Genomic DNA, 25,233 nt, shown 5'->3' on the forward strand with positions numbered 1-25,233 from the left:
TGCGCAGCTTTAGCGAACAGCGAACGAATGTATTAAAAATGCTTTAGAAAAACAAATTTGAATGCTAATTTGATTAAAATATGAAAAGAATGGACAATAATTAGTATGTTTATGTGTTAAAGCATAAAACTATCTTTGCGAAAAGAAGTTTTATCATCTTAGAGTTCAATAAGAGTTTTAGACCTAGGAATAGACTCAGTAGAGAGATGTGTTAATGTGTAACCATTTGGTAATGTCTAATGAAAGAATGTGCATCAAGATATCTAAATTCGCAGATATAAATAACGAATTAATGTAAAAATGCTTTTGAAACACAAATTTGAAAGTTAATTTTATTAAATAATGAAATCAATAAACTATATTTTGTATTTTCATGTGTCAAAAAAACAACAACACTATAAGTGCAAAGTTTAGTTCTTAAAATTAGATCTAGATCTAAATCCTTTCGATCTTTTCTCATGTCAACATTGTAAACATGGCCTAGATCAATAAAATACTATAGCTGTAATAAAGTTGTTCTTTTTTTTTTTTGAGGGTCTTAAGTTTGTTTTAGGGCCACAATACAAAACACTACGGTCTAAATTGGTACCTAAGGAACATTTCTGCCAAGTTTTATCAAGATTGGTCAAGCGGTTTTTATTTCTATACGGGTACATACATACATACATACATACATACATACATACATACATACATACATACATACATACATACATACATACATACATACATACATACATACATACATACGACAAACATTCTAACTTTATATATTAGATTATGTAAGTCGTTGGTCGCTGTGAAAAGAATATATATATATATATCTTAGTACTTATAGTCAGAACTTGGACCTAGAAAGTTTCTTTGTACTAAATTTAAACAAGTAGGTCGTAGTACGCCTTTCACCTAAAGTCACAAAGGGGAACGTAACCTGTGGAAACTTTCATTTGATAAACAAGACGTCTTGCAAGGTTTCGTTTCTTAAAATCATCTAGATTGTTTGTTTCAACGAAATCTTCAAGGAGGCACATATTACATAATTCATTGTAAAGTTGGATGCATTATTTCACGTTCATTTCATAAATACCTGGAGTATTACATTTTTTTTTAATAAACTAGTTTTGAATGTGAATCTACAACATAATCTCTAACCTTTTTCTTTTTCATATGTAGAACATCGAAAGTGTATACATTCAATAGCCAATCCGTAATTATTCATTTTTCTACATGTGTAGTGAAATGTGTGAGTCTTGTTTTTTTTTTTTTGCGGTGAGGGGGGGGGGGGCAGTCATTTTTTTTATTTTCTCATAAATGGCATTGAAGAGTAATTCTAGACTTACTAAGATCTACATACGATATCTTGCTTCAAAACATTACAGAAAAGCAAGATTTCGATCAATTAGATTTTATTTTTTTTACGAAGTTGGAATTTTTTCGACAAAACCTCACAATCTATGCTCTATGTCGAATATATTGTAATAACTTAAGTGAGGCAACTCAACGAGGACATAGACGTTTATTTACATAGAGACATGAAAAACACAAAGGGCATCTGCCTTGAGTACATCATCTCCATATTGGCTCTCTACTTGGGCGGAAATCGTTAGTCTCCTGGTCAACATCCTGTTCTAGTTTGGTTACTAGAAGTGCGCATCTCTGCACTAGCCTGGATGGTGGTGCGCATGGCAAAGTCATAACATTGCCCCCGTCTTAGCACTTTTCGTCCCGAAAAGAAACACTGCAGTGGAGCTTTGACAGTTCAGGTGGAGGTCGATCGGTGGGAACCACAGACGTTAGGGTGTCTGTTGCCCACAAAGCCATCTGCACAGTTTCCCATGGTCGTCGCTTCCTCTTCTTCCAGTTGGCAAGTCTACGCTTGAGGTGATATCGTGGTCGCTGCTTCGACCTCATGACGATAGTTGCTGATGCCAGCCAGCTGAAACAGGGAGAGTTGGTGGAGGTCAGGGTTGCCAGCCACGTAACACAAACGGATGTTGTGGTGATCACCGTAGATTCCAGGTTTGTTGTTCTAAGACGCTGAGTCAGCGGACCTTTTACATGGATGTGTTGTGACACAGTTTTAGGCCCACAGCTAGCCATGGTTTCAAGCACATAGTCTTTCTCAGCTTCATCTGTAAGGTATGCCCATGAAGCATCCTTGTAATGTTCATCCATCACTACATCACCACCGTTCAAGTCATTCTCACTGAAGTGGGCAGAAGTACACATTTCTTTCAAGTTCAGATCTTGTAGCTGGGTTTCTTGGCATGGGCACTATCCCCGCATGGCGCCGCATATACAGTTCAAGTCAATCGCCTGGATGCAGCTGCCAAGCATCGAGTTCTTTCTTATGCAGCTGCCAAAGTCCAATTCGTTGTTTCTGTCTCGGCCATTGTTGGGGCCCGTATTCGTAATTTCACCCGACGACATCCAAGGCAAGGAATAAGAAACGGTCTTTAGGCTTTCATGGTTTGAATTCTCGCCAAAGGTACTGACAGATAAACAGAGGTCTTTAAGGTCCACAGCAGAAAGCTTAGACGCAGACCCAACGTTGTCTTGATCTGTCCGGCTCACCGAGATACTGGTAACAGGTGCAACAGGAACAAACACTTCAGGCACATAACAGACTTCTCTTGTTTCTTCATTTGTTTCTTTCCTTTCGATTTGAAACATTCCGTTCAGATCGTCGAAGCAGTCGTCGTCACGTTTCTCGCCTTGAAAGTCACCCCCGACAGACTTGCCCACAACACAGTCACAGACGGCGCTCCAATCTCCAGCGCCTCCATCACCACTGTTTGTGCAGCCACAGTCCTGACCAGGCAACTGCCTGGATAGTGAGATTCGTAACAATATATATATATATATATATATATATATATATATATATATATATATGTATATAATATATATAATATGGTTCCTTTTGTCTCGAAAGGCAATGGATGCGCCCAAATGAGTCACTGGTTTTGGCTTAATATTGAGACGGGGCAGAATCTTGTGTGGCTAAGCAAGCTAATACTAGAACGGCAGACTTTGCCACAATTCATACATGTGTATGCCTCTGATTCAGGGCTTGCGGACAGGACAGCTTTCTTTTTTTCCCTCTTGATTAAGGCCGCTTCAATTCTTTTGTTCTCATCGAGGGTTGTCCCAGCACTCACAGTCTGTCTCCATGCACTCCGGTCATTGGCTATGTTTTCTCACATACTTTCGCTGATGCCTGTGGCTCTTATGTCTCGCTTGCAGACATCTCTATATGTTAGTCTTGGGCGGCCCTTGTGTCTGACTCCTTCCACAAGCTCAGCATATAAGATATCTTTCGGGATTCTACCATCTGGCATGCGGGTGACTTGTCCGAGCCGGCGTAATCTTCTTTGTGTCAGGAGAGCATACATGCTGTTTATATTAGCCAATCTCAAAACTTCCTGATTGGAGACATGGTCCCTTCAAGAGATGCCCATTATGCGTCTCAGGCAGCGCAAGTGGAAACTATTTAATCTGTGCTCTTGGTTCATGTATGTTGACCAGCTTTCACTACCATAAAGGAGAGTGCTCACAACACAAGAATTGTAGACTAGGATTTTGGTCGCTTTGGTCAATTTACCATTTTCCCAGACACGCTCAGAGAGTTTTGCCAATGCTGTGGTAGCTTTTCCTATCCTTTTTGTCAGCTTGATATCTAAATCTAGGTTACTGACAATTGTTGAACCCAAGTAGGTAAATTCCTGCACCACTGAAAGGGTGTGGTTCCCAATATGTATTTTAGGCTTATAGTAAGGCTAAACTCTTGACAAGCAGCTGCTAAGGCGTTCACTAGCTTCTGTAGACCTCTTTGTGAGTGAGATACGAGTGCCGCGTCATCAGCAAACAGCAGCTCACTTATCAAGATACGGCGTCTTTTCGTTTTGGCTTTAAGACGTGCCAGGTTAAAGAGCCTTCCATCGGATCTGCTATGGAGATATATATTCCGTCTTCCAGAGATTTAAAAGCACTGGTTAGTACAACTGAGAAGAAGATGCCAAATAGTGTAGGGGCCAGTACACATCCTTGTTTTACACCGCTCTTGATGGAGAATGGCCTGGAGGAAGAATTTTCAAACTGAACAGTGCCCTGCATATTTTCGTGAAAAGCTGACACTAGTTTTCTTAATTTATTAGGGCAGCCGATTCTCTCTAGTACAGCAAACAGACCGCTTCTGCTAACAAGGTCAAGGGCCTTGGTCAAATCAATAAATGCTATGAAGAGGGGGTGCTTTTGTTCTCTGCTCTTTTCCTGTAGCTGCCGCTGAGAGAAAATCATATCTACCTGCCCTAAAGCCACACTGCGACTCTGGATAAACACATTCTGCCAGGATCTGTGATCGCTTTAGTAATACTCTAGCAAAAGCCTTTCCGACTATGCTAAGTAGTAAGATGCCTCTATAATTGTTACAAGCAGAGCAGTCGCCTTTATTTTTATAAATTGTAACTATGTTGGAGTCTTTCAATTCCTGGGGGACCATTCCTTTTTCCCAGCACAAGCTTAGCAGTTCATGGAGTGGTTTGATTAGGGCATGTTTTCCAGCCTGAATGACTTCAGCAGGAATGTCATCTCCTCTGGGTGCTTTCCCATGTGCAAGCATGTCAATGGCTATGCTCAGCTCCTTTACTGAGGGCTTTTTGTCTAATTCCGTCAAAACTGGAAGTGATGGGAAGTTGGAAACAGCATTTGGTGAGATTGCGTTTTCAGTCTGGTAAAGTTCTGCATAGTGCTCTACACATCGCTCCATTTGCAGCGCACGATCGCTGATGATTGAGCCATATTTTGACTTGAGCGGAGCACACTTGCTGGTGTGAGGTCCAAAGGCTTTTCTCATGCCCTCTTATGTTACCACAGTCGGCACAAGATTGAATATCTTCGCATAGCTCCTGCCAGTATTTGTTAGTACACTGTCTCGCTACTCTTTGGGCATTGTTACGTGCAGCTCTGAGAAGTTTTTAAAAGCTTCCTCTAATTTGTTCTCAAATTCGGTGCAAATATCACAATTTTTTGTGCTAAAAAGAAAACCACGCCCACGCCTTATATACATATTGTAATGACCATCTTCTGCAGTCTATACAAAATTGCATGGATCCATCCTTTTTTCACTAGGACGATTGGTGAACACCAAGGGCTATTAGAGGGCTCTATGACCCCTTGCTGTCTCATTTGTTCTATAAGGTCTGTAGCCTCCTGTTGTTTTGCGAGAGGAAGGCGTCGTGGTGGCTGCCGAATCGGTCTATTTATTCCAGTATCGATCCTATGTTGTACCATGTCTGTTCTTCCGCATTTTGACTCATCAGATGGGAAGATGTCTGCAAATTTCATTATCAACTCTTTGGCTTTGCTATACTGCTCTTCAGATAGGTTCGCCTTGGTTTCTGTTAAAAGCCTGGTAATGTGAGGGTTGACCGATTCAGTGGGCGTAAAAGAAACGTTGTTAATGTTGCAATGCTTAATTAGGTCGATTGTATGGCTTTTAGCAATGTAACTATCCCTTCGTAGATGCTTCTCCCTCAAACCAAGGTTCATGATTCTGACAGGTACTCTCTGATGATCTTTACCAATCATGACCAGCGTTTTCCCTACAGCCACTCCGTCGTAATTGTCTTCCGTTCCTTCGATTAGCGCCGTTCCCGACTTTTCATGTCCGTTCTCTAACTTTCCCCAAATAATTGATTCGGACTGTGCAGGCAGACTTGTATCCTCCGTCAATAGTATTTTCATCATTCGATTGTTTTTTTCTTCGCTATCACCTAACAAAGGAATCTCCACATTTCTATACAACAAAGTTCCTCCGCTAATGTTAATGGAAAATCCAAATTTCTGTAGAAAATCTAGACCTAAAATGCAATCATCAGTTATGTTTGCTATAAAAAATTCATGCACGAATGACTGACATCCGAGCTCAAATCCTAAGTCCGCCAGTCCTTTTTTGGGCATCAGTTCTCCACTGGCTGTTTTCAGGGAGAAAAGGCTCACATTTGTAGTATTATTGCTGTTTGCGACATTTGGCCGAATGACTGAACGTGAAGCACCAGTGTCTATGAAAAACCGATATTCCGAATTCCATACCTTCCTTCTACCATAAGACTCCTACTCTGTCCCAGCACAGCTATTGGAGTGACATTGACAGGGGCTCCCATTTCCTGGATCGCCGGTTTCTGCCCCTTGAAGCCGGCGAATGTTCAGTTTTCCTGGTAGTCATAGGCTCCAGGTCGCGCACCCGTCTCTGATCTGTGCTGAATCGCCGGTTGCCGATTAGGTGTTCTTCTACACATTCATTGTATATGCCAGATTCACCACAGTTCCAACACAGGACACTAGTCACACGATGAACTCCCTGCTACCGGCTTGGCTTATACTCGAGGACCTCCGTCATCCGTCTTAGTACTTGTGTTAGATCTTCTTCCTGGACTTCCAGTCTCCGACCATGATGAATTTTGTTGGATGCGTTCTTGGCGGCTTCATAGGACAGAGCGTACACAAGGGCTTCGCTGGCCTTCTGACACCAATGTTACAACATTTAAAGGAGGCAACTCAACGAGGTATGGGAACAAAGACAATACAAAGTTTAATAAACATAGATCACCAAAACAAGGACCGTTCCAATCTTCTCGCACTTCCTCTTCCTCTCTCCCCGTTCATTTAGTCCATCCTCGTGCGCTGGCGCGCAACCATAGAGTCGCTACAGAACATGGTCATTACAATATATACATATATACACATATGTACATTACTTTTACTTAGTTACTTACTTAGGTCCTCCCGCGCCGTTCGGCGCATTGGGCGGCAAGCTGTCTCCATAAAGATCTGTCACTGGCAATGTCTGAAGCCTCCTCCCATCTGGTGTCCACTGTTCTGAGGTCCTCCATGAAGGTGTGTCGCCAAGTAATACGAGGACGTCCCTGTTTGCGCTTTCCTCGTTTTGGCTTCCATGTTATCGCAACTCTTGGTGTGCGTAATTCATTTTGACGTAGAACATGTTCCGCAAACCTCATGCGACGCTCAGTCACAACCTCACTAAGTGTTCGACTCCCAGTTTGGCATCGGATTTCCTTGTTTGAGACCCGATCTGTGTAACTGACTCCCAAAATCCGTATCAGCCATCTCTGTTGAGCCACATTTAGTCTTTTCTCAATTTTGACAGATGACTTCCACGTCTCACATGCATTTGTAGCAGTTGGAATGACGATTGTGTTGAGAAGGTGTATTTTGTCTCGAGTCCAATGGCTTTACTAGTCCAAATAGGCTTTGGAAAATGCTCCCTGTCTTTCCTATTCGGCACGCTACATCATGGTAAGCATCTCCATCATTTGTTATGATGCTGCCAAGGTACGTGAACTTGTCCAGCTCTTCAAGCTTTGACTCGCCAAGTCTGACGGGGGACACCCTATGTACATATGTACATATATATTTATATTTATATTTATATTTATATTAATTCAGTTTCCTTGGACATGGAAGGGTGTAAAATGGACTTTCTTTAAAATAGTGTATAGTTGGTGTGTGTAGAAATTCTATAGTTACAAAGGAAAAAATGTTGACTATGTGGAAACGTCAACATCCAGTGCTCTCCCTTTGTAAGTCTGTTGCACTGAGACATAGATCTACCGACTTCCAGAACACGACTAGGCCGGCGGATGAGACGGATATAAAACCATTTCAAGAAATTCCTGGCCCCGGAGGAATATATAAATGGCCTATTATCGGCCCTTTGTTACTCTTTGGATCAAGTGGTAAGCGCATTTACGATATAAGAAGAACTGTAATTGTCAAATAATAATTAAAATTTACTTTGATTTTTTTTAATAATAGTTCTGCATATGCTGTGTCGCTACAGTTCTTAACAAACTTTCTATTTAAGTTGAACATGAATTTAGGTCTATATATTTATTTTAGAATTTTAATAATGAATATTATAAAGCATTTGTCTATTATTTATTAATAAAAACATAATTATTCGAAAGTTTTTTAAAGGGGGGAAAGAAGATACAAATCATCTCATCAACATCTCTGCTTGTAGTCCCTTCTTTGGCATAGGCTACCAACCAGCTTCCTCCAGGAATCTCGGTTCTGGGCGAGTCTCTCCAACTGTCCCCACGTCTTGCCCATCTGCTTGGCATCTGCTTCCAAGTCGCGGCTCCATGTATTCCTCGGCCGTTCCCTCTTCCTCTTTCCTTGGGGGTTCCAGGTTAGGGCTTGCCTTGTTATGTTGGATGCAGGCTTGCAAAGCGTGTGACCTATCCATCTCCAGCGTCTCCGAAGAATATCTACTTCAATGGGCTGCTGTTTTGTTCTTTGCCACAGTTCCTCATTCGAGATCTTGTCTGGCCAGTGGATCATAAGAATATTCCTCAGGCAGGTATTGATGAATACCTGGATTTTTATTCATGGTGGTGATAGTGGTTTTCCAGGTCTCTGCTCCATAAAGTAGTATCGGCTTAACAATGGTGTTAAAGAGCCTAATCTTGGTGGTGGTGCTTATTTCCCTAGATCCCCAGGTGTTCTTCATCTGATAGAAGGCTTCTCGAGCTTTACCAATGCGGATTCTGACATCTGCATCTGTTCCTTCATGGTGGTCTATGATACTCCGCCATGTGACAGTCCCAAGCCGGCTATGAAAGGAGGATGGTTATAGCAAAACCACTAGCTACAGCAACACCAAACAGTTAATCAACAGAAGTCACGGACCTGGGAGAGGATGGACCTCCATCTGGAAGATTTAAAACGCATGTCAGTGAAAGCCAGAGTGATTTGGAAGCTGACAGGCCGAAGACCATCATCTCTACCACCATCGGTACATGGAACGTCCGGACCAAGATGAAAAGGTACACGCTCATCATCTTAGAAATCATTGAGTCAAGATGGACTGGTTCGGGCAGAAAAGACTGACTTCGGGTAAGCTACTTTTATACTCAGGACATGAGCAAGAGGCTACACACACTCAGGGAGTAGCCCTGATGCTGTCTAAGCAGGCTCAGAGAGCACTTATGGAATGGGAATCGCATGGACCACGGATAATAACAGCCACATTCCACACAGTGCAGAAGAGGATTAACTTAGACATTGCCCAATGCTACACCCCAACAGATAAAAGTGAAGAGGAGGAGAAGGACAATTTCTACTATAGGCTGACTACCATCCTACATGACAGACCAAAAAGGAACATCCTAATCATAATGGGCGACTTCAATGCTAAGGATGGCAATCACAACAGAGGATATGAAGAGGTCATGGGAAAACATGGACTAGGTGAGATGAATGAAAATGGAGAGAGTTTTTCAGATAAATGTACCACTATCAAATTAGTGATTGGAGGAACTGTCTTCCTGCACAAACGAATACACAAAGCAACGTGGATATCACTAGACCAATCAACAGAGAACCAAATAGACCATGTCTCTATTGGGAAGAAATTCCGCCGATCTCTTTAGGATGTACGTGTCAGGCGAGGAGCAGATGTTGCTTCAGATCATCATCTTTTTTGCGCTCCAGTGAAACAGAAGCTGAAGAGAACTTGGACAAGTGGACCCAGCCAACGCCAAAACAACAATACTATTGCTCTGAAAGACTGCAAAAAAACAGGAAGAGTTCAACGATCTAACAAGTTCCAGCTCCTAGAAGAGCTGCTAAAAGAGGAGACAGTAGAACGAACGAGGCAGAAAGTGAAAGAAACAGTCACTTTCACATGCCAAGAAAAATTCTGGGTCCCAAGTCATACACCCAAATGGAGTGGATTTCATCAGAAACTCTTCAGAAGATCAAGGAAAGAAGAGAGAAGAAAGCAGGAGTGAAGAACAGTAAAACAAGGACAGCAAAATGAAAAGCACAAAAAATATGCTGAAATAGATAGGAATGTCAAGCGTAGCATCAGAACAGACAGGCGGAACTACATTGAAGCACTCGCAAAAGAAGCAAAAGAAGCAGCCCTTCAGAACAGACAGGCGGAACTACATTGAAGCACTGGCAAAAGAAGCAAAAGAAGCAGCCCTTCAGAACAGACAGGGAAACTACATTGAAGCACTGGCAAAAGAAGCAAAAGAAGCAGCCCTTCAGAACAGACAGGGAAACTACATTGAAGCACTGGCAAAAGAAGCAAAAGAAGCAGCCCTTCAGAACAGAGAGGCAGAACTACATTGAAGCACTGGCAAAAGAAGCAGCCTTTCAGAACAGACAGGCGAAACTACATTGAAGCACTGGCAAAAGAAGCAGCCCTTCAGAACAGACAGGCGAAACTACATTGAAGCACTGGCAAAAGAAGCAAAAGAAGCCACCCTTCAGAACAACACCAAAGACCTGTACTCAGTCATCAAAAAGATATATATGGAAAATTTGCCATGTCAGAGAGAGACAGTAAAGGACAAAAATGGTGACGTGATAACAGATGGAAGAGGACAAAAGAAGAGATGGATCGAGCATTTCCAGGAGCTTCTTAACAGACCTACTGCTGCAAACCCACCAGATATACCGCCAGCTACAAGAGAGCTACCTATAAAGTGCAGTGCACCCACCAAGGAAGAGATTCGTAGCGCAATCAAGCAATTAAAGAATAGCAAATCTGCAGGATCTGACAGCATTCCAGTTGAAGCACTAAAGGCAGACATTGATACCAGTGTGAAGTTTAGTTGGAAAACTACCTTCTATTGTAGATGGATCGTAAAGTAAATTTGATCGTATTAGAAATATAAAACAATTTAAACTCCACATATTAATTAGGACGCTGCTTTTTTTAAAACAGCAAAATTAAGATATTGATTATTTCACGTAAATGATTTACCCAGGTTTAACAATGGCACAAATAACTAACTTAAATAGTACATATTGATATATCGATATATTTATGTTTGTTTGACATATTTCGGATGTTCCTTCAGTTTTTAGATGACTACAACCTAGCCCAAACATCACCCAGACGTCAATCCTGAGCGCATATCACACGACCAAGCAGCCATTTCTAATCTCTAAGTGTACACGTTTTTTAAATACTTACAGGTGATGGAGCTCAGAAAGTATTTGATCGATTGTTCGACCTCTATGGACCAATATTTAAGGTCCAGTTGTTTGAAACTCATGTAGTTCTCTCAAACCCTAAAGATTTTGAAACTGTATTTAGAAATGAAGGGAAATCCCCCAGTCGCCCAAACATCTCTATCATCAATGCCTTCAGCAAGAGACAAGGTCTAAAAGAACCCATGATCAATTTGTAAGTCACGTTCTCATTTATTTTTTTTTTAGTATTATTTCGGTTACTTTATTGGTGGAGGCGCTGTGGCTGAGCGGTAAAGCGCTTTGCTTCCGAGGTCCGGGGTTGAATCCTGGTGAAGACAGGGATTTTTTTATTTCGGGACCTTCGGGCGCCCCTGAGTCCAACCAGCTCTAATGGGTACCTGACATTAGTTGGGGAAAAGTAAAGGCGGTTGGTCGTTTTACTGGCCACATGATACCCTCGTTAAAAGTAGGCTACAGAAACAGATGGCCTTTACATCATCTGCCCTATATACCACAAGGTCTGAAAGGGGAACTTTACTTTTTTATCTTTACTTTTTATAGGTGCAAGGTCTTCTTTATATGGTTTGAATGGCTTCGTTTATTTTGTTGGCTCTATATGCAAAGAGATATTGTAGAACGCTCACAAACCTTCATCTTCTCTAAATGATGTCGAAAAGAGATTCTGTTCTGAACTTTATCTTTGAGTGTTCGAGACTTTTGAAGACCTTTATCTTTTTATCAGGGTGATCCTCCAGCGTAATTGAGTTCATATCGTCATAAAAATGCACTTAGGCAACCGCTTGTTTGACAAGGAAGGAATGAATCCAAACTTTAAACAATCAACGCTGCACAATCTGCATTTATTTTTGTTAACATTAATTACATGTAAACAAATCAAGCTCTTTAAATAAGTATTGAAATTAAATACAACAATTTTTCATTTGAATAGCAGGATTAATATTTAAAGTATTAACTCAGGTGCAAATCCTATATTAGCGTAATAAGTAATAACATTAATGGGTTGTACAAATTCAAGGTCCGACCTGCTTCAATGAAATCCATTATCCTAGACCCCTGTGGACATTTCATAGACTCCAATTTAATTTTCCTATTCGTAGATAAAACCCTCGGGGTCTATATAGACCACTTTCGGAATCACTGTTATGGGGGGTGGGGGGGGGGGGTACAGTAATGAAAAAGTGCAATGTTAAAATGAAAGTACACGTGATAGCGCACATTGATATATGATTAAAGTACAAATATATTTCATCTGCACCTAGATCTTTCTATTCATACATCAATAATAAAAATATTAATGAAATAAATATATACACGAACTTGAGCGTGAATTGTTATAATATGATGCATCGATGTAAGCGTAACAAATCACTTTACATAAGTTAATATTGTTGATTTAACATATACATAAATAAATTGCATGAAATGCTTGCCAAGGTGTCAAACTCACCACACTGGGAAGAAGAATGTCGCAAACACAAAATATCCGAGTAACAGGGGAAGATGTTGCTGAAGCAGAAAGGGATTTCAAATTCTTCCGATCTACCCTCTTTATATAGGGGTCATCTTCCTCACAGGAAGTATTACGCCACGGCGACGCAATTAAACTTAACTCCGAGGAGGGAGGGTCTTGATAAGGAACATAAGAGTTAGGAGTAAATGTGGCTCCACGGAATGACCACACTGTTCGTGTGAATGTTCATCTTCATTCAAGGTCCATGATGTAACCACACTGTATGTGGGAATGTTCATCTTCGCCAAGGTACATGATGTGACCACACTATATGTGGGAATGTTCCTTTTCAGCCAAGGTTCATGATGTGACCACACTATATGTGTGAATGTTCATCTTCCGCCAAGGTCCATGATGTGACCACACTATATTTGTGAATGTTCATCTTCCGCCAAGGTCCATGATGTGACCACACTATATGTGTTAATGATCATTTTTAGCTAAGGTCCATGGTGTGACCACACTATATGTGTTTTAAGATCATTTTCAACTAATGTGGATGGTTTGACTACACTATATGTGTTTTAAGATCATTTTCAGCTAAGGTCGAGAAGTCTGGCGATGAAGACGAGAGATGGACAGGAGATCACATGTGTTAGATTGTTTTACACAGCCAGAAATAAAGAGAGAAATCGTGTGTGTGTGTGTTTCAGTGAAGGTCGAGTGTTTGTGTTCAGCGGACGTCCCGTCACAGTAACAAATGAACCATTCATTGCATTTGTTCATGTTAATAATAACAGACAAATTGTGTGTTTCGTACATATTGAAGTCATTGTCACACAATATCATTGAATTTATTGATTTCTTTATTCTTTATGTCACAAAATAAAACTAATATGAATCACTGAAATGGACATTCTGATTATCTTTTCTCTAATCGGAGTTAAATAAGTGATCAGCTGACCATACTAGCATCCGGAGATTAAAAGCAGTAAAAGACGGATACATGGCCATTTTTTGTGTGAATATTTTAGTCTAACGTTCTCACCCTTTGTAAACAATATTTGTATGCGCTGAATTATATCTAGAAATGGCACAAAAGTGTATCATTTTCTAGTTTCTGTTTAAGGCTTTGCCATATACTGGGGCAGATGATAAAAAGCTCTTCTGTTTCAGTAACCGACGGTTAACGAGGGAATCATGTGGCCATCACAGCCACCAAAGGGTTTTAGTTTTCCAACGTATGTCGGATAAATATTGCATTTGGTTAAACTCAGGGCAGATAACCATGGCAGTTGGTTAAACTCAGGGCAGATAACCTGTGCAGTTGGTTGAACTGAGGGCAGAAAACCATTGCAGTTGGTTGAACTGAGGGCAGATAACCATTGCAGTTGGTTAAACTCAGGGCAGATAAACATTGCAGTTGGTTAAAATCAGGGCAGATAACCATTGCAGTTGGTTAAACTCAGGGCAGTCCCAGTAATCACCGAAGATAAAAATCCCAGTCGTCACCGGCATCTGAACTGGAAGACCCATTGGTTTCAAAGCCAAGAGCCTCTGTATAGGACTGTTTGCGTACTAATATTCGAATGTATCAAATGTGCAACTTAAAATATATTTTGAAAATAATTTTCATTGACACTATAGGTTAAAAAAATAATAGAATTGGATTTATTTGAAATGTACAGTGCTTATTTTGTTTCTTAACGGCCAATAGGCAAGGTGAAGAATGGTACAGCTTGAGAAATGCAGCCAACAAATACCTTTTGAAAGCGGACTCAGCTTTACATTATTTATCCACACAGAATGAGATAGCTGACGATTTGGTGAAAGTTTTAACCCAGCAGGGAAATATGGACAATGATCTGTTATTTCGTTACACCACTGAGAGTAAGTAGAGAACAGCTCGTTCCTCTGTTATAGTGAGGTAGTTTGTTTACTTGTAGCTTCAACAAGGGAAGGAAATTGTACTTGGCAGATGTGGTGGTAGAAATGTAATTAGCTCCCGTGAGGACTCTTGAGTGCTGAGTAAACATTTTGTATGCCTTTAAAAAAAGGTCATGTAAACATTCCCCAAGATACCCTTCTCTTCCCTCCCCCTTTCACAACTGGTCCACACAGGTGATAGGATCAAGGCGCACTGAGAAGGTTAAAAGCTAAACAAAAACAATGGGTAGAAATATTTCTAATCGCACACATTTATTATAACTAGGTCAGTTATATATGTAACTAGACATATGTTTCCCGCGACCCGCGAGTCTTTATTTGCGCATTACTGTCGATATAGTCACTGAGAGTGTTTTGTAAACAATTAAACGAAATAATAATGTAATAAGTAAAGCGAATGTGTCAATGTAAAAATATTGTGAATGAAGCTATCAAATCAAAATAGATAATAGGCTTAAATCCATTTTTTTTAAAATTAAAACATTTGCTTTTGAATAATCTAGTGGATTGGATTTAGATGTATGTTAAACGTAGCTAATGATCCTTTCACGTTATTTCTCTTTCGCTACGAAAATAAAATTAGTTTTGCGAAAATGGTTTACCCGAAGTCGATACATTCTTATCTATTAAAAACGAAAAGAGCGATAGCTTTGTTAAATAAATGGGATTATAAAGTGAACAATTAAACGAAATAATTTTTAGTACGCGAGTCATGAATGAATATAGATCTAGGCCTATCTCAACTCGGCTTCGCAGCTTTCGTAAACGAATGTAGCTTTAGAAAACCAAATTTGAATGTTTATTTGATCAAAATATGAAATGAATGGACTTTAATTAATATGTTTATGTGTTAAAGTATAAAACTATCTGTGCGAAGAGAAGTTTTATCATCTTAGAGTTGAATTAGAGTTTTAGATCTAGGGATGGGATTATAAAGTAAACAATTAAACGAATTAATTTTTAGTACGCGATTCATTACGGTATTGTCTAATGAAAGAATGTTCGTCAGGAAATCTGTAATCACAGATATAAGGAACTAATTAATGTAAAAAATGCTTTTGAAACACAAAATTGAAGGTTAATTTAATTATATAATGAAATCAATGGATCTTCTTTTGTCTTTTCATGTGTCAAAGTAAAAAACTATCTGCGCAAAGTGTATTTCTTAAAATTAGATCTAGGTCTAAATCCTTTCTATCTTTTCTCATGTCAACATTGTAGACATGGCCTAGATCCATAAAATACTATAGCTGTAATAGAGTCGGACAACTTTATTTTTTTTGAGGGTCTTACATTTGTTTTAGGGCTACAATACATTCACTAAGGTCTAAGTTGGTACCCATGGAACATTCCTGCCTAGTTTTATCAAGATTGGTCAAGCGGTTTTGATGTCTATAAGTAACATACATACATACATACATACATACATACCCCTCACATTCTACTTTATAATATAGATTACATGACTGATCCAAATTGATACACTTACACTCAATGTAAGCTTTGTTATTTTTTAAAGTACTTTTTATGTTTTTCTTGCTTTTTAATTGAATGAAATCAACCTTTCATTCATGTCGATGTTTAACCCCCTTTTTTATCGAAATTGTCAACAATATATAAAGAAAATAAGTTTAGCTGAATTAGTCTATGCGTAATAACATTTTCATTTCGTAACTCCAGGTATCAGTGTAGTGGTATTTAATAAAAGGCTAGGGCTGCTAGCCAGTAATGTCAGTCCAGAGATGCTGGACATCTTCACGGCTACAAGGAATGTTGGAGAACTTATAGCAGAGGCTGAGAGTGGGAAGTCAGTGATGCACAGTTACTTCAGAAACAAAACCTACCGGGATTTTGAAGACTCTTATCTTAAAATAAGAAAGTAATTGTTTTAATTATACGCTTTTAAGAAATATCCAAATACATGTACATCTCTTTATTTCTATATGGTCTTTCATGTTTACTATATCTACTATGAAGAATAATTCTGTCTCTTTTTCATCAATGGTAAAAAAAAAAATTTACAACATTTGGTTTATGCCATTTTTCCACTAGAAAAATGCAGTTTATTAAAAAACCAGTTAGCCACTATAGCCACTGGTGGATCCAGTACGAGGAGGTAGGGTTGACCACTCCACTTGACCGTCTCCCCCTCCCCTTCTGCAGGACGTGGGGATTGCTAATTTTTTTTATTTTGAGAAATCACACAATTTGTATACATAATTCTTTACTTATCATAATAATAATATAGTAGAAATGTTTAAGTGTTAAACAATTTATATATTATATCGCCCCCCCTCCTTTTTATTATGTTGGTTCTTCTGGTATGTTGGCCGAATCGATGGAGTGGAAGAGGAGGGGGGCGATTGCTGATTTCCCCCCCCCCCCCCCACTCTTCGAGTGACGATCCAATGCACAGTATGTAATCAAACTTAGTTAAATATTTATAAACTGTAAGATACTTTTTTATTTATGAAACCTGACCCTCAAACACTAAAGGTGTTTTTAGAATCAAACGTCCAAACGTAGCAATCGAGATAGCATACAACATTGATGTCTCGAAAACAGTCTTAGCACTCTAGATACCATACAACATTGATGTCCCGAAAACAGTCTTAGCACTCTAGATAGCGTAAAACATTGATGTCCCGAAAACAGTCTTAGCACTCTAGATAGCATACAACATTGATGTCCCGAAAACAGTCTTAGCACTCTAGATAGCATAGTTAAACTTAGTAGTTAAATATTTATAAACTGTAAGATACTTTTTATATATAAAACCTGGCCCTCAAACACTAAAGGTGTTTTTAGAATCAAACGTCCAAACGTAGCAATCTAGATAGCATAAAACATTGATGTCCCGAAAACAGTCTTAGCACTCTAGATAGCATAAAGTATTGATGTCCTAAAAACAGTCTTAGCACTCTAGATAGCGTAAAACATTGATGTCCTAAAAACAGTCTTAGCACTCTAGATAGCATTAAACATTAACAGTCTTAGCACTCTAGATAGCATAAAACATTGATGTCCTAAAAACAGTCTTAGCACTCTAGATAGCATAAAACATTAACAGTCTAAGCACTCTAGATAGCATAAAATATTAACAGTCTTAGCACTCTAGATAGCATAAAATATTAACAGTCTTAGCACTCTAGATAGCATAAAACATTGATGTCCTAAAAACAGTCTTAGCACAGCAGACAGCATAAAACATTAATGTCCTAAAAACAGTCTTAGCACAGCAGACAGCATAAAACATTGATGTCCTAAAAACAGTCTTAGCACTCTAGATAGCATTAAACATTAACAGTCTTAGCACTCTAGATAGCATAAAACATTGATGTCCTAAAAACAGTCTTAGCACTCTAGATAGCATAAAACATTAACAGTCTAAGCACTCTAGATAGCATAAAATATTAACAGTCTTAGCACTCTAGATAGCATAAAATATTAACAGTCTTAGCACTCTAGATAGCATAAAACATTGATGTCCTAAAAACAGTCTTAGCACAGCAGACAGCATAAAACATTGATGTCCTAAAAACAGTCTTAGCACAGCAGACAGCATAAAACATTGATGTCCTAAAAACAGTCTTAGCACAGCAGACAGCATAAAACATCGCAAGAATAACCTCGCCTGTGTTTTGTTTATTTCAACAGACGTGCCAGTCAAGATTATTACATTGCCAAAGCGGAAGTTGAGAAAAGGGAGAAAGAAGGAACACTGCAATCCGACGAACGAAATTTACTTCTGTCTCTCATCAAAGAAAAATCTTTAACTGACGATGAAGCCAATAATATTTTGTCTTCCATGTACATCGGAGGGGCTGACTCGGTACGTTGGAATAAATAAACTAAATACTTATAGAGAAGTAGAAATCGTACAGTTCCTCCTTATATACGCTTTGTATAGCTGAATGTGAGTGAAAAACCTCTGTAACAGCTACATTCTAAATACCTAAAGAATACCTAAATACCTAAAGAATACCTAAATACCCGAAGATACAAACGACTTCCAACAATACAACCTGATCACAAAAGTCTCGATAATTCGGCGTTATTGTTACATATTTTGTCCCCAATATTTCAGCCTCTTAAGTCCCTTAATAATGGTTTCACGTTTATACTGCAAAATATCTGCAATTAATCAGATTATATTTTATATTTATTCTCAGGATTAAATGTGTACATTTGTTTTATTAACATTAATACATATAATTTATTAAGATTTCTTTTTACAAAGCTTATATCCATTCACTCCTGTCTCTCGGTCTAGTAAAAAGTTTTTTATTTTGTTTTATATTGCAGAAAGGGAGCTAAGCCATGCCATTTTCATATAAATGGCAGTAATTAGCGGTTCTTCCCCTTTGATAAGCTTTCTTTGTTTTAAACTAAAGTAATCTTTTTTTTCTTTTGCGTGTTTTTATAGTTTTGATGCTTTTTTAAAGAATAAATATTTAAATAAAGCAGTTACTCTGTCCTGAATCATTATTTCTTCGGGCTGAAAAACAAAACCTAAGTGATATTAGCCTACTCACATTTGTTTGAAACATAACTACATCAATACTTTTACTAAATAGCAGAAGGTATAAACATTTTTGTTCTATTCTTTTTCCCGTCTCTTGAATCTGTACAGACCTCCAAGTCCCTGGAGCTCTTGCTATTCAACTTGGCCGTATATCCAGACAAGCAAGAACTGTTAAGAAAGGAGATCATCTCCCTTATTGGGAGTGACGGCCCATTGACAGCTTCAGCATTGGCTCAAATGTCGTACTTAAAAGCATGTGTCAAGGAATCCTTTAGGTAGATATAACTGTTTACACCCTTTAGGGTAGATATAACTGTTTACATCCTTTAGTTAGATATAACTGTTTACATCATGATCCTTTAGGTAGATATAACTGTTTACATCCATTAGGTAGATATAACTGTTTACACCCTTTAGGTAGATATAACTGTTTACATCCTTTATGAGATATAACTGTTAACATCATGATCCTTTAGGTAGATATAACTGTTTACATCCTTTAGGTAGATATAACTGTTTACATCCTTTAAGTAGATATAACTGTTTGCATCATGATCCTTTAGGTAGATATAACTGTTTACATCCAGCAGGTAGATATAACTGTTTACACCCTTTAGGTAGATATAACTGTTTACATCCTTTATGAGATATAACTGTTAACATCATGATCCTTTAGGTAGATATAACTGTTTACATCCTTTAGGTAGATATAACTGTTTACATCCTTTAGGTAGATATAACTGTTTACATCCTTTAGGTAGATACAACTGTTTACATCATGATCCTTTAGGTAGATATAACTGTTTACACCCTTTAGGTAGATAAAACTGTTTACATCCTTTAGGTAGATATAACTGTTTACACCCTTTAGGTAGATATAACTGTTTACATCCTTTATGAGATATAACTGTTAACATCATGATCCTTTAGGTAGATATAACTGTTTACATCCTTTAGGTAGATATAACTGTTTACATCCTTTAAGTAGATATAACTGTTTGCATCATGATCCTTTAGGTAGATATAACTGTTTACATCCATTAGGTAGATATAACTGTTTACACCCTTTAGGTAGATATAACTGTTTACATCCTTTATGAGATATAACTGTTAACATTATGATCCTTTAGGTAGATATAACTGTTTACATCCTTTAGGTAGATATAACTGTTTACATCCTTTGGGTAGATATAACTGTTTACATCCTTTAGGTAGATATAACTGTTTACATCATGATCCTTTAGGTAGATATAACTGTTTACACCCTTTAGGTAGATAAAACTGTTTACATCCTTTAGGTAGATATAACTGTTTACACCCTTTAGGTAGATATAACTGTTTACACCCTTTAGGTAGATATAACTGTTTATATCAAAACTTCAAAGAAATACAGACATTATAGACTGAAATATTTTAGTTCTTTCACAAGGTTGAAAAGACACCCACACACTTTAACACTAAATATTCTTTTATTAAATCAAAGTAAGCATTATGTAGCATATATCAGATACATACACACATACACACAATGCAAGGAATTCAAAACAACGCTACACAGTTAGTTCTAAACAAAGAAGACCCGACTCTCTTCTCTCTTACGTAGACTCTATTGGCTTCCTGTAAATGCAAAAATAGACTTAGTCATCAGTGAAATGCCATCGTGCCTTAGTGAACTGATCAATCCATATTCCCTCAGAGAGCCATGCGCTCCATGGACTCAACGCTCTTAGTTGTGTCGCGTTTTCCTGTGCATTTTCATCGCATGGACCAAAGTTTTGAATTCACACCCCACTGAGCTCAGACCAACCAGATTCTTCCTTCCATGTAGACCTACCTGTTCAAAACGTATTTAGATTCGTTGGCCCTATGTTTAACTCTCGTGTTTGTTCTCATAACGCATTGAGCTTACACTATGTTTGTTAATAGCGCAGTATAAAACAAATTATTATTAATTATTATTCTAGTAGTAAGCTATAGGTCTCCTCTCTACTTCAGGGTTAAGTTCCCAATGTTTGCCGGACGTAACAGAGCCTTACCAAATGACTGTGTGTTGAGTGGTTACAAAGTTCCTGCTGGGGTAAGTAGATCTGGTACAAGTTTTGTAATAGGGTCCAAGTAAAATACAGTCGATTTTTGTTTAGTGTAGAACTATATATGTGTGACCTAGTGTAGCAAAAAGTTAATCAATCGCTGACGTTTAAAAAAATGTGTTAAAGAACAGATTTGAAATAGCAAGTACTCTTTCTTACAAAGTTTATATCAACTCAAACTGTGTGTCTGGTAAAAGTGTGTACACGTTATTTCTCCCACAATCATTCTCATATGAAATTGAAACCTCACACAATTATTCGTCGGCATAGACAAGACATATATCAATTATAAAAAAGTAACCTATTCTTTAATTAATTAATTTGTTTGATACGAACAAGGGAAACTAACCTTTCAGTATTCACAGATATGGATTAATTTGTTTGATTGTTTCCCCTTAAATTATTATTAGCGCTATTTCTTTTTCACGCATTATCCGATCAGGTTGATTATTTATTTAAATAACAAAACAAGAATCAACTAAAAAAAAAACAATTAGTCAATTAATTATTGGTGATTAATTATTTTGTTTGATATGGAATAAGGAAAATAGCTTGTACATTAATTATAAGTATAGTTGTAAGGGCGGCGTTCTTCACCTTTAGGTAAGCTTTTTTTTTTAAAGTTTTTTTTTATATTTTGCTTGTTTTTATTATTGAAAAAAAAGGTTCAAGGCACCAAGTAGGTTGTATAATAGTAAGAAACATAAAGTTAACTCCAGTTATCGAATGCAAAACACAACAACTCAGAAATGTCTGATTCGTTTTAAAAAGTCTTCAATACGTTCTCGACTTTGAATAACCAGAAATATTCTTTATAGATATTTCTAACAATATAAAATTCATACAATAATACATAGATGTTATTCAACAAATCCTGTCAAGGTTTCATAAAAGTATTACCACATGACAGCATACTATCTAAAGAAACTCATTCCCTCTCTCTAAAGACACATACCACCTCTCTCTTAAGTCACATACTACCTGTCCCTAAAGACACATACTACCTGTCTTTAAAGACATACTACCTCTCTCTAAAGACACATATTACCTCTCTCTACTATTTCACTGTAAAGACACATACTACTTCACTCCACAGAAACATACTACTTCACTCTAAAGACACATACTACATTTCTCTCAAGACACAAACTACCTCACTATAAAGACACATAGTACCGTTCTCTAAAGACACATACTACTTCACTGTCTCTAAAGACACATTTTCCACTCTCTAAAGACCCACATTACTTCACTGTAAAGATATACTACCTCTCGCTAAAGACACATACTACCTGTCTCTAAAAATACATACTACCTCTCTCTAAAGATACATTGTACTTCTCGTTAAAGACCCACATTACTTCACTGTAAAGACATACTACCTCTCTCTAAAGACACATAATATATGTCTATAAAGACACACATACCTCTCTCTAAAGATACATTGTACTTCTCGCTAAAGACACATACTTCCTATCTCTAAAGACACATACTACCTCTCTCTAAAGACATATAATAGTTAGGATTGTCTTTTTTTTTGAGTCCGAAGATTAATGAGGAATACAGTACTTTCCGTGGCTACTCAGACCCAGCTGCGACCTACATAGTTTGCCACGTTCACGCAAATACTTCCTTCCTCTAAAGACACATACTACCTCATTATAATGACACATACAACTTCACTCTAAAGATACATACTATTTCACTCTAAAGACACATACTACTTTACTCTAAAGACACATACTACTTCACTCCACAGAAACATACTACTTCACTGTAAAGACACATACTACTTCACTCTAAAGACCCATAGGCCTACTACTTCACTATAAAAACACTTCTTCTTCTAGCCAGCTTTTTGCTGCTGGGCTGTCAGCTCTTTGCAGACTGTGCCAAGGAAAAAAAGTGTGCTGTTTTCTTCAGTTGTTCAGCACTGCCGTACAGGGTGTTGGTTATGTTGGGCTGGAGTGGTAGTAGGGTCTGCTTATTAAGGTGGATTAGGAAGGAGCATTCAAAAAGGATATGGTTTACCGTTTCATAACGGTGGGCGCAGTGTCTACAAACGGGAGTTGTGTGGAATTTATTTTATTGAGATGGTAATTAAACAGAGGTGTGTGTCCTGTTCTTAGTTGGAAGATTGTAGATTGCTCTTTGCGGTTGAGGAAGTTAATACTGTCCAGTTTGTTTGGCATGTTCATTTCTTTGTACATGGCTCTTCCTGTGTTTCCTGTTGCCCATTGGTTGAGCCACTCCCCTTTGTGGTTGTTGATTAACATTGACCTTAGGGTGAGGTAGTTAACAGGTCTATCTGGTTGTTCCATAGATGATCTTGCCTTTGAAAGCTTATCTGCCCTACTATAAAGACACATACTACCTCACTCTAAAGACACATACTACTTCACTCTAAAGACACATACTACTTCACGCTAAGACACACATTAGTTATTTCTACTTTCCTCTAAAGCCACGTTCTATTTCTCTCCCAAGACCAACATTCTCATGATGAATCCCCGAGCGCTTAAACTCGAGTATGCAGACCAGCTGGCGTTCACACCTGAGAGGTGGCTGAGGTCGAACCAGGACCGAAAGTCTGATGCAGCCAGTAATCTAATCATTTCTCCTTTTGGACATGGTCCAAGAAGCTGTTTGGGTCAGCGGCTGGCAATGCAAGAAATGTATATAGCAACTGTAAAGGTATGTTGACCAAAGAGCAAAAAAACAAACAAAACAAAAAAACAACGATCAGCTTTTATCTTGACAGTAAGAAGAAAAGCATGTTTTGTACCGCTATATGTAATAATATCCCTCAAGACAGAAGCAGACATATCAATAAATATTTAATTTGACCCATCCTGGGTTTTTTTTCTATCTACATGACTTAATGGGGTAGATATATCAATTTTAAACAATTACATCGAATACAATCTTTAAATAATTTTTAAAAAAAGCTTAGGCCTAGTTTATCCATACTTTCATATACTGTACACTGATTACACCAAAAAACTTGATATTTACGGCTTTGAAGCCATTTGATAAGAATCTCATACATATTATTGCTCCTTATTTAGGCCTACTTTGCCTTAACAATTGATAGCCAAAAATACGTCAAAGATAACCCGCACTACTTTGTAACAAATCTCTATTTCATGCAGTGTATTGATCTCTACTTTTCCATCAGATTTTGTTTTCTGTTCTTGACTTTTGGTTTATTTTCACTTCCCAGGTATTGCAGAAACTAAATCTCGACCTTGACACAGAAAGCAAAAACACAGAATTTGCTTATAAACTTTTCCTAGAACCAGTGAAACCATTACGTTTTATAGTGACTAAATTAAAGTAGTTTTGTTTGGCAAGCATAGAGCGTAACAGTGTTTTATGTAGTATCGCTTTACAGAGAGGGAGAGAGAGAGAGAGGGAGAATGAATGAAGGAATCGCTCTATAATTACCTGTTCGGGAAAGCCGATTGTCTAAAAACTAGAATAATGATTTAGCTGCCATTCATATAGTCTCACATGCCCGAATAAGTGTGCCTACGGCTGCCATATAGATCTATGGAACGTAAATTTGTTGGTAAATATAGTAAAATAACATGTAAGACTGTATAACTCGTATAGTTGATACTGTACTCAGTCTTGTAGGTAATGAGTGTGTAGTCTGGCCGGAACACACGCGCAATTTCTTTTACTTTTCTTTTAATGCTTTTTAATATCTGCTAATATATGCTAAACAGACTCAATTGTTTATGCCATTTTGTGATTTGCTGTAATTTTCTCAAATATTTGTTTCTATTTAAAACCGTAATAAAATAAATATAATCATCAGCAATCAGTTTTAACTTACTGTAATATGTTTCGAATGTATGCATAAAGAATGTTTAAATTTGATATAATAACAATCAAACATTCGTTTAGGGTTAGGGTTGTGAGTTTCGAAGATATTGAACTTTATTTTTTAGCTGTTATTAGATTATTTTAATAACTGAAACAAATGTAATATTAATTTGGATTTAGAATTTCAATCACCAGATGCGTTCATGCGTTGACAAGATCTTTCAGTTGCTCTGTTACAGAATGAAAAAGATCATCAATGCGTCTTGTAATTGTCTGCCTTGAGAGAGAGCAATAGCATTTACCTTTCTTTCAATTCTTTTATCCCCAAGACATTTTGCACATTTTGTTGACACATTGTT

The 25,233-nt window shown here is 37.9% G+C and overlaps 1 protein-coding gene across 6 annotated transcripts; it reads left to right on the top strand.

The window, feature by feature from the left end:
- Nucleotides 1-902: 902 nt before the first annotated feature.
- On the top strand, nt 903-24,865 carry LOC106053991 (probable cytochrome P450 12a5, mitochondrial). Of its 6 annotated transcripts, none has more exons than XM_056045507.1 (10): nt 903-1,046; nt 7,468-7,757; nt 11,014-11,224; nt 14,199-14,371; nt 16,109-16,307; nt 18,086-18,260; nt 19,062-19,228; nt 20,949-21,030; nt 23,531-23,737; nt 24,267-24,865. In XM_056045507.1, the coding sequence occupies exons 2-10, from the start codon at nt 7,559-7,561 to the stop codon at nt 24,381-24,383; spliced, it is 1,530 nt and encodes a 509-aa protein (XP_055901482.1). In that variant the 5' UTR covers nt 903-1,046; nt 7,468-7,558; the 3' UTR covers nt 24,384-24,865. The 6 variants fall into 6 exon arrangements, with proteins under 6 accessions (XP_055901482.1, XP_055901483.1, XP_055901481.1 ...); XM_056045508.1 differs by having other exon boundaries at nt 910-1,051; XM_056045506.1 differs by having other exon boundaries at nt 922-1,092.
- The last annotated feature ends 368 nt before the right edge of the window (nt 24,866-25,233 follow it).

The sequence above is a fragment of the Biomphalaria glabrata genome, chromosome 11, assembly GCF_947242115.1.
Source record: "Biomphalaria glabrata chromosome 11, xgBioGlab47.1, whole genome shotgun sequence".
NCBI lineage: Eukaryota > Metazoa > Mollusca > Gastropoda > Planorbidae > Biomphalaria > Biomphalaria glabrata.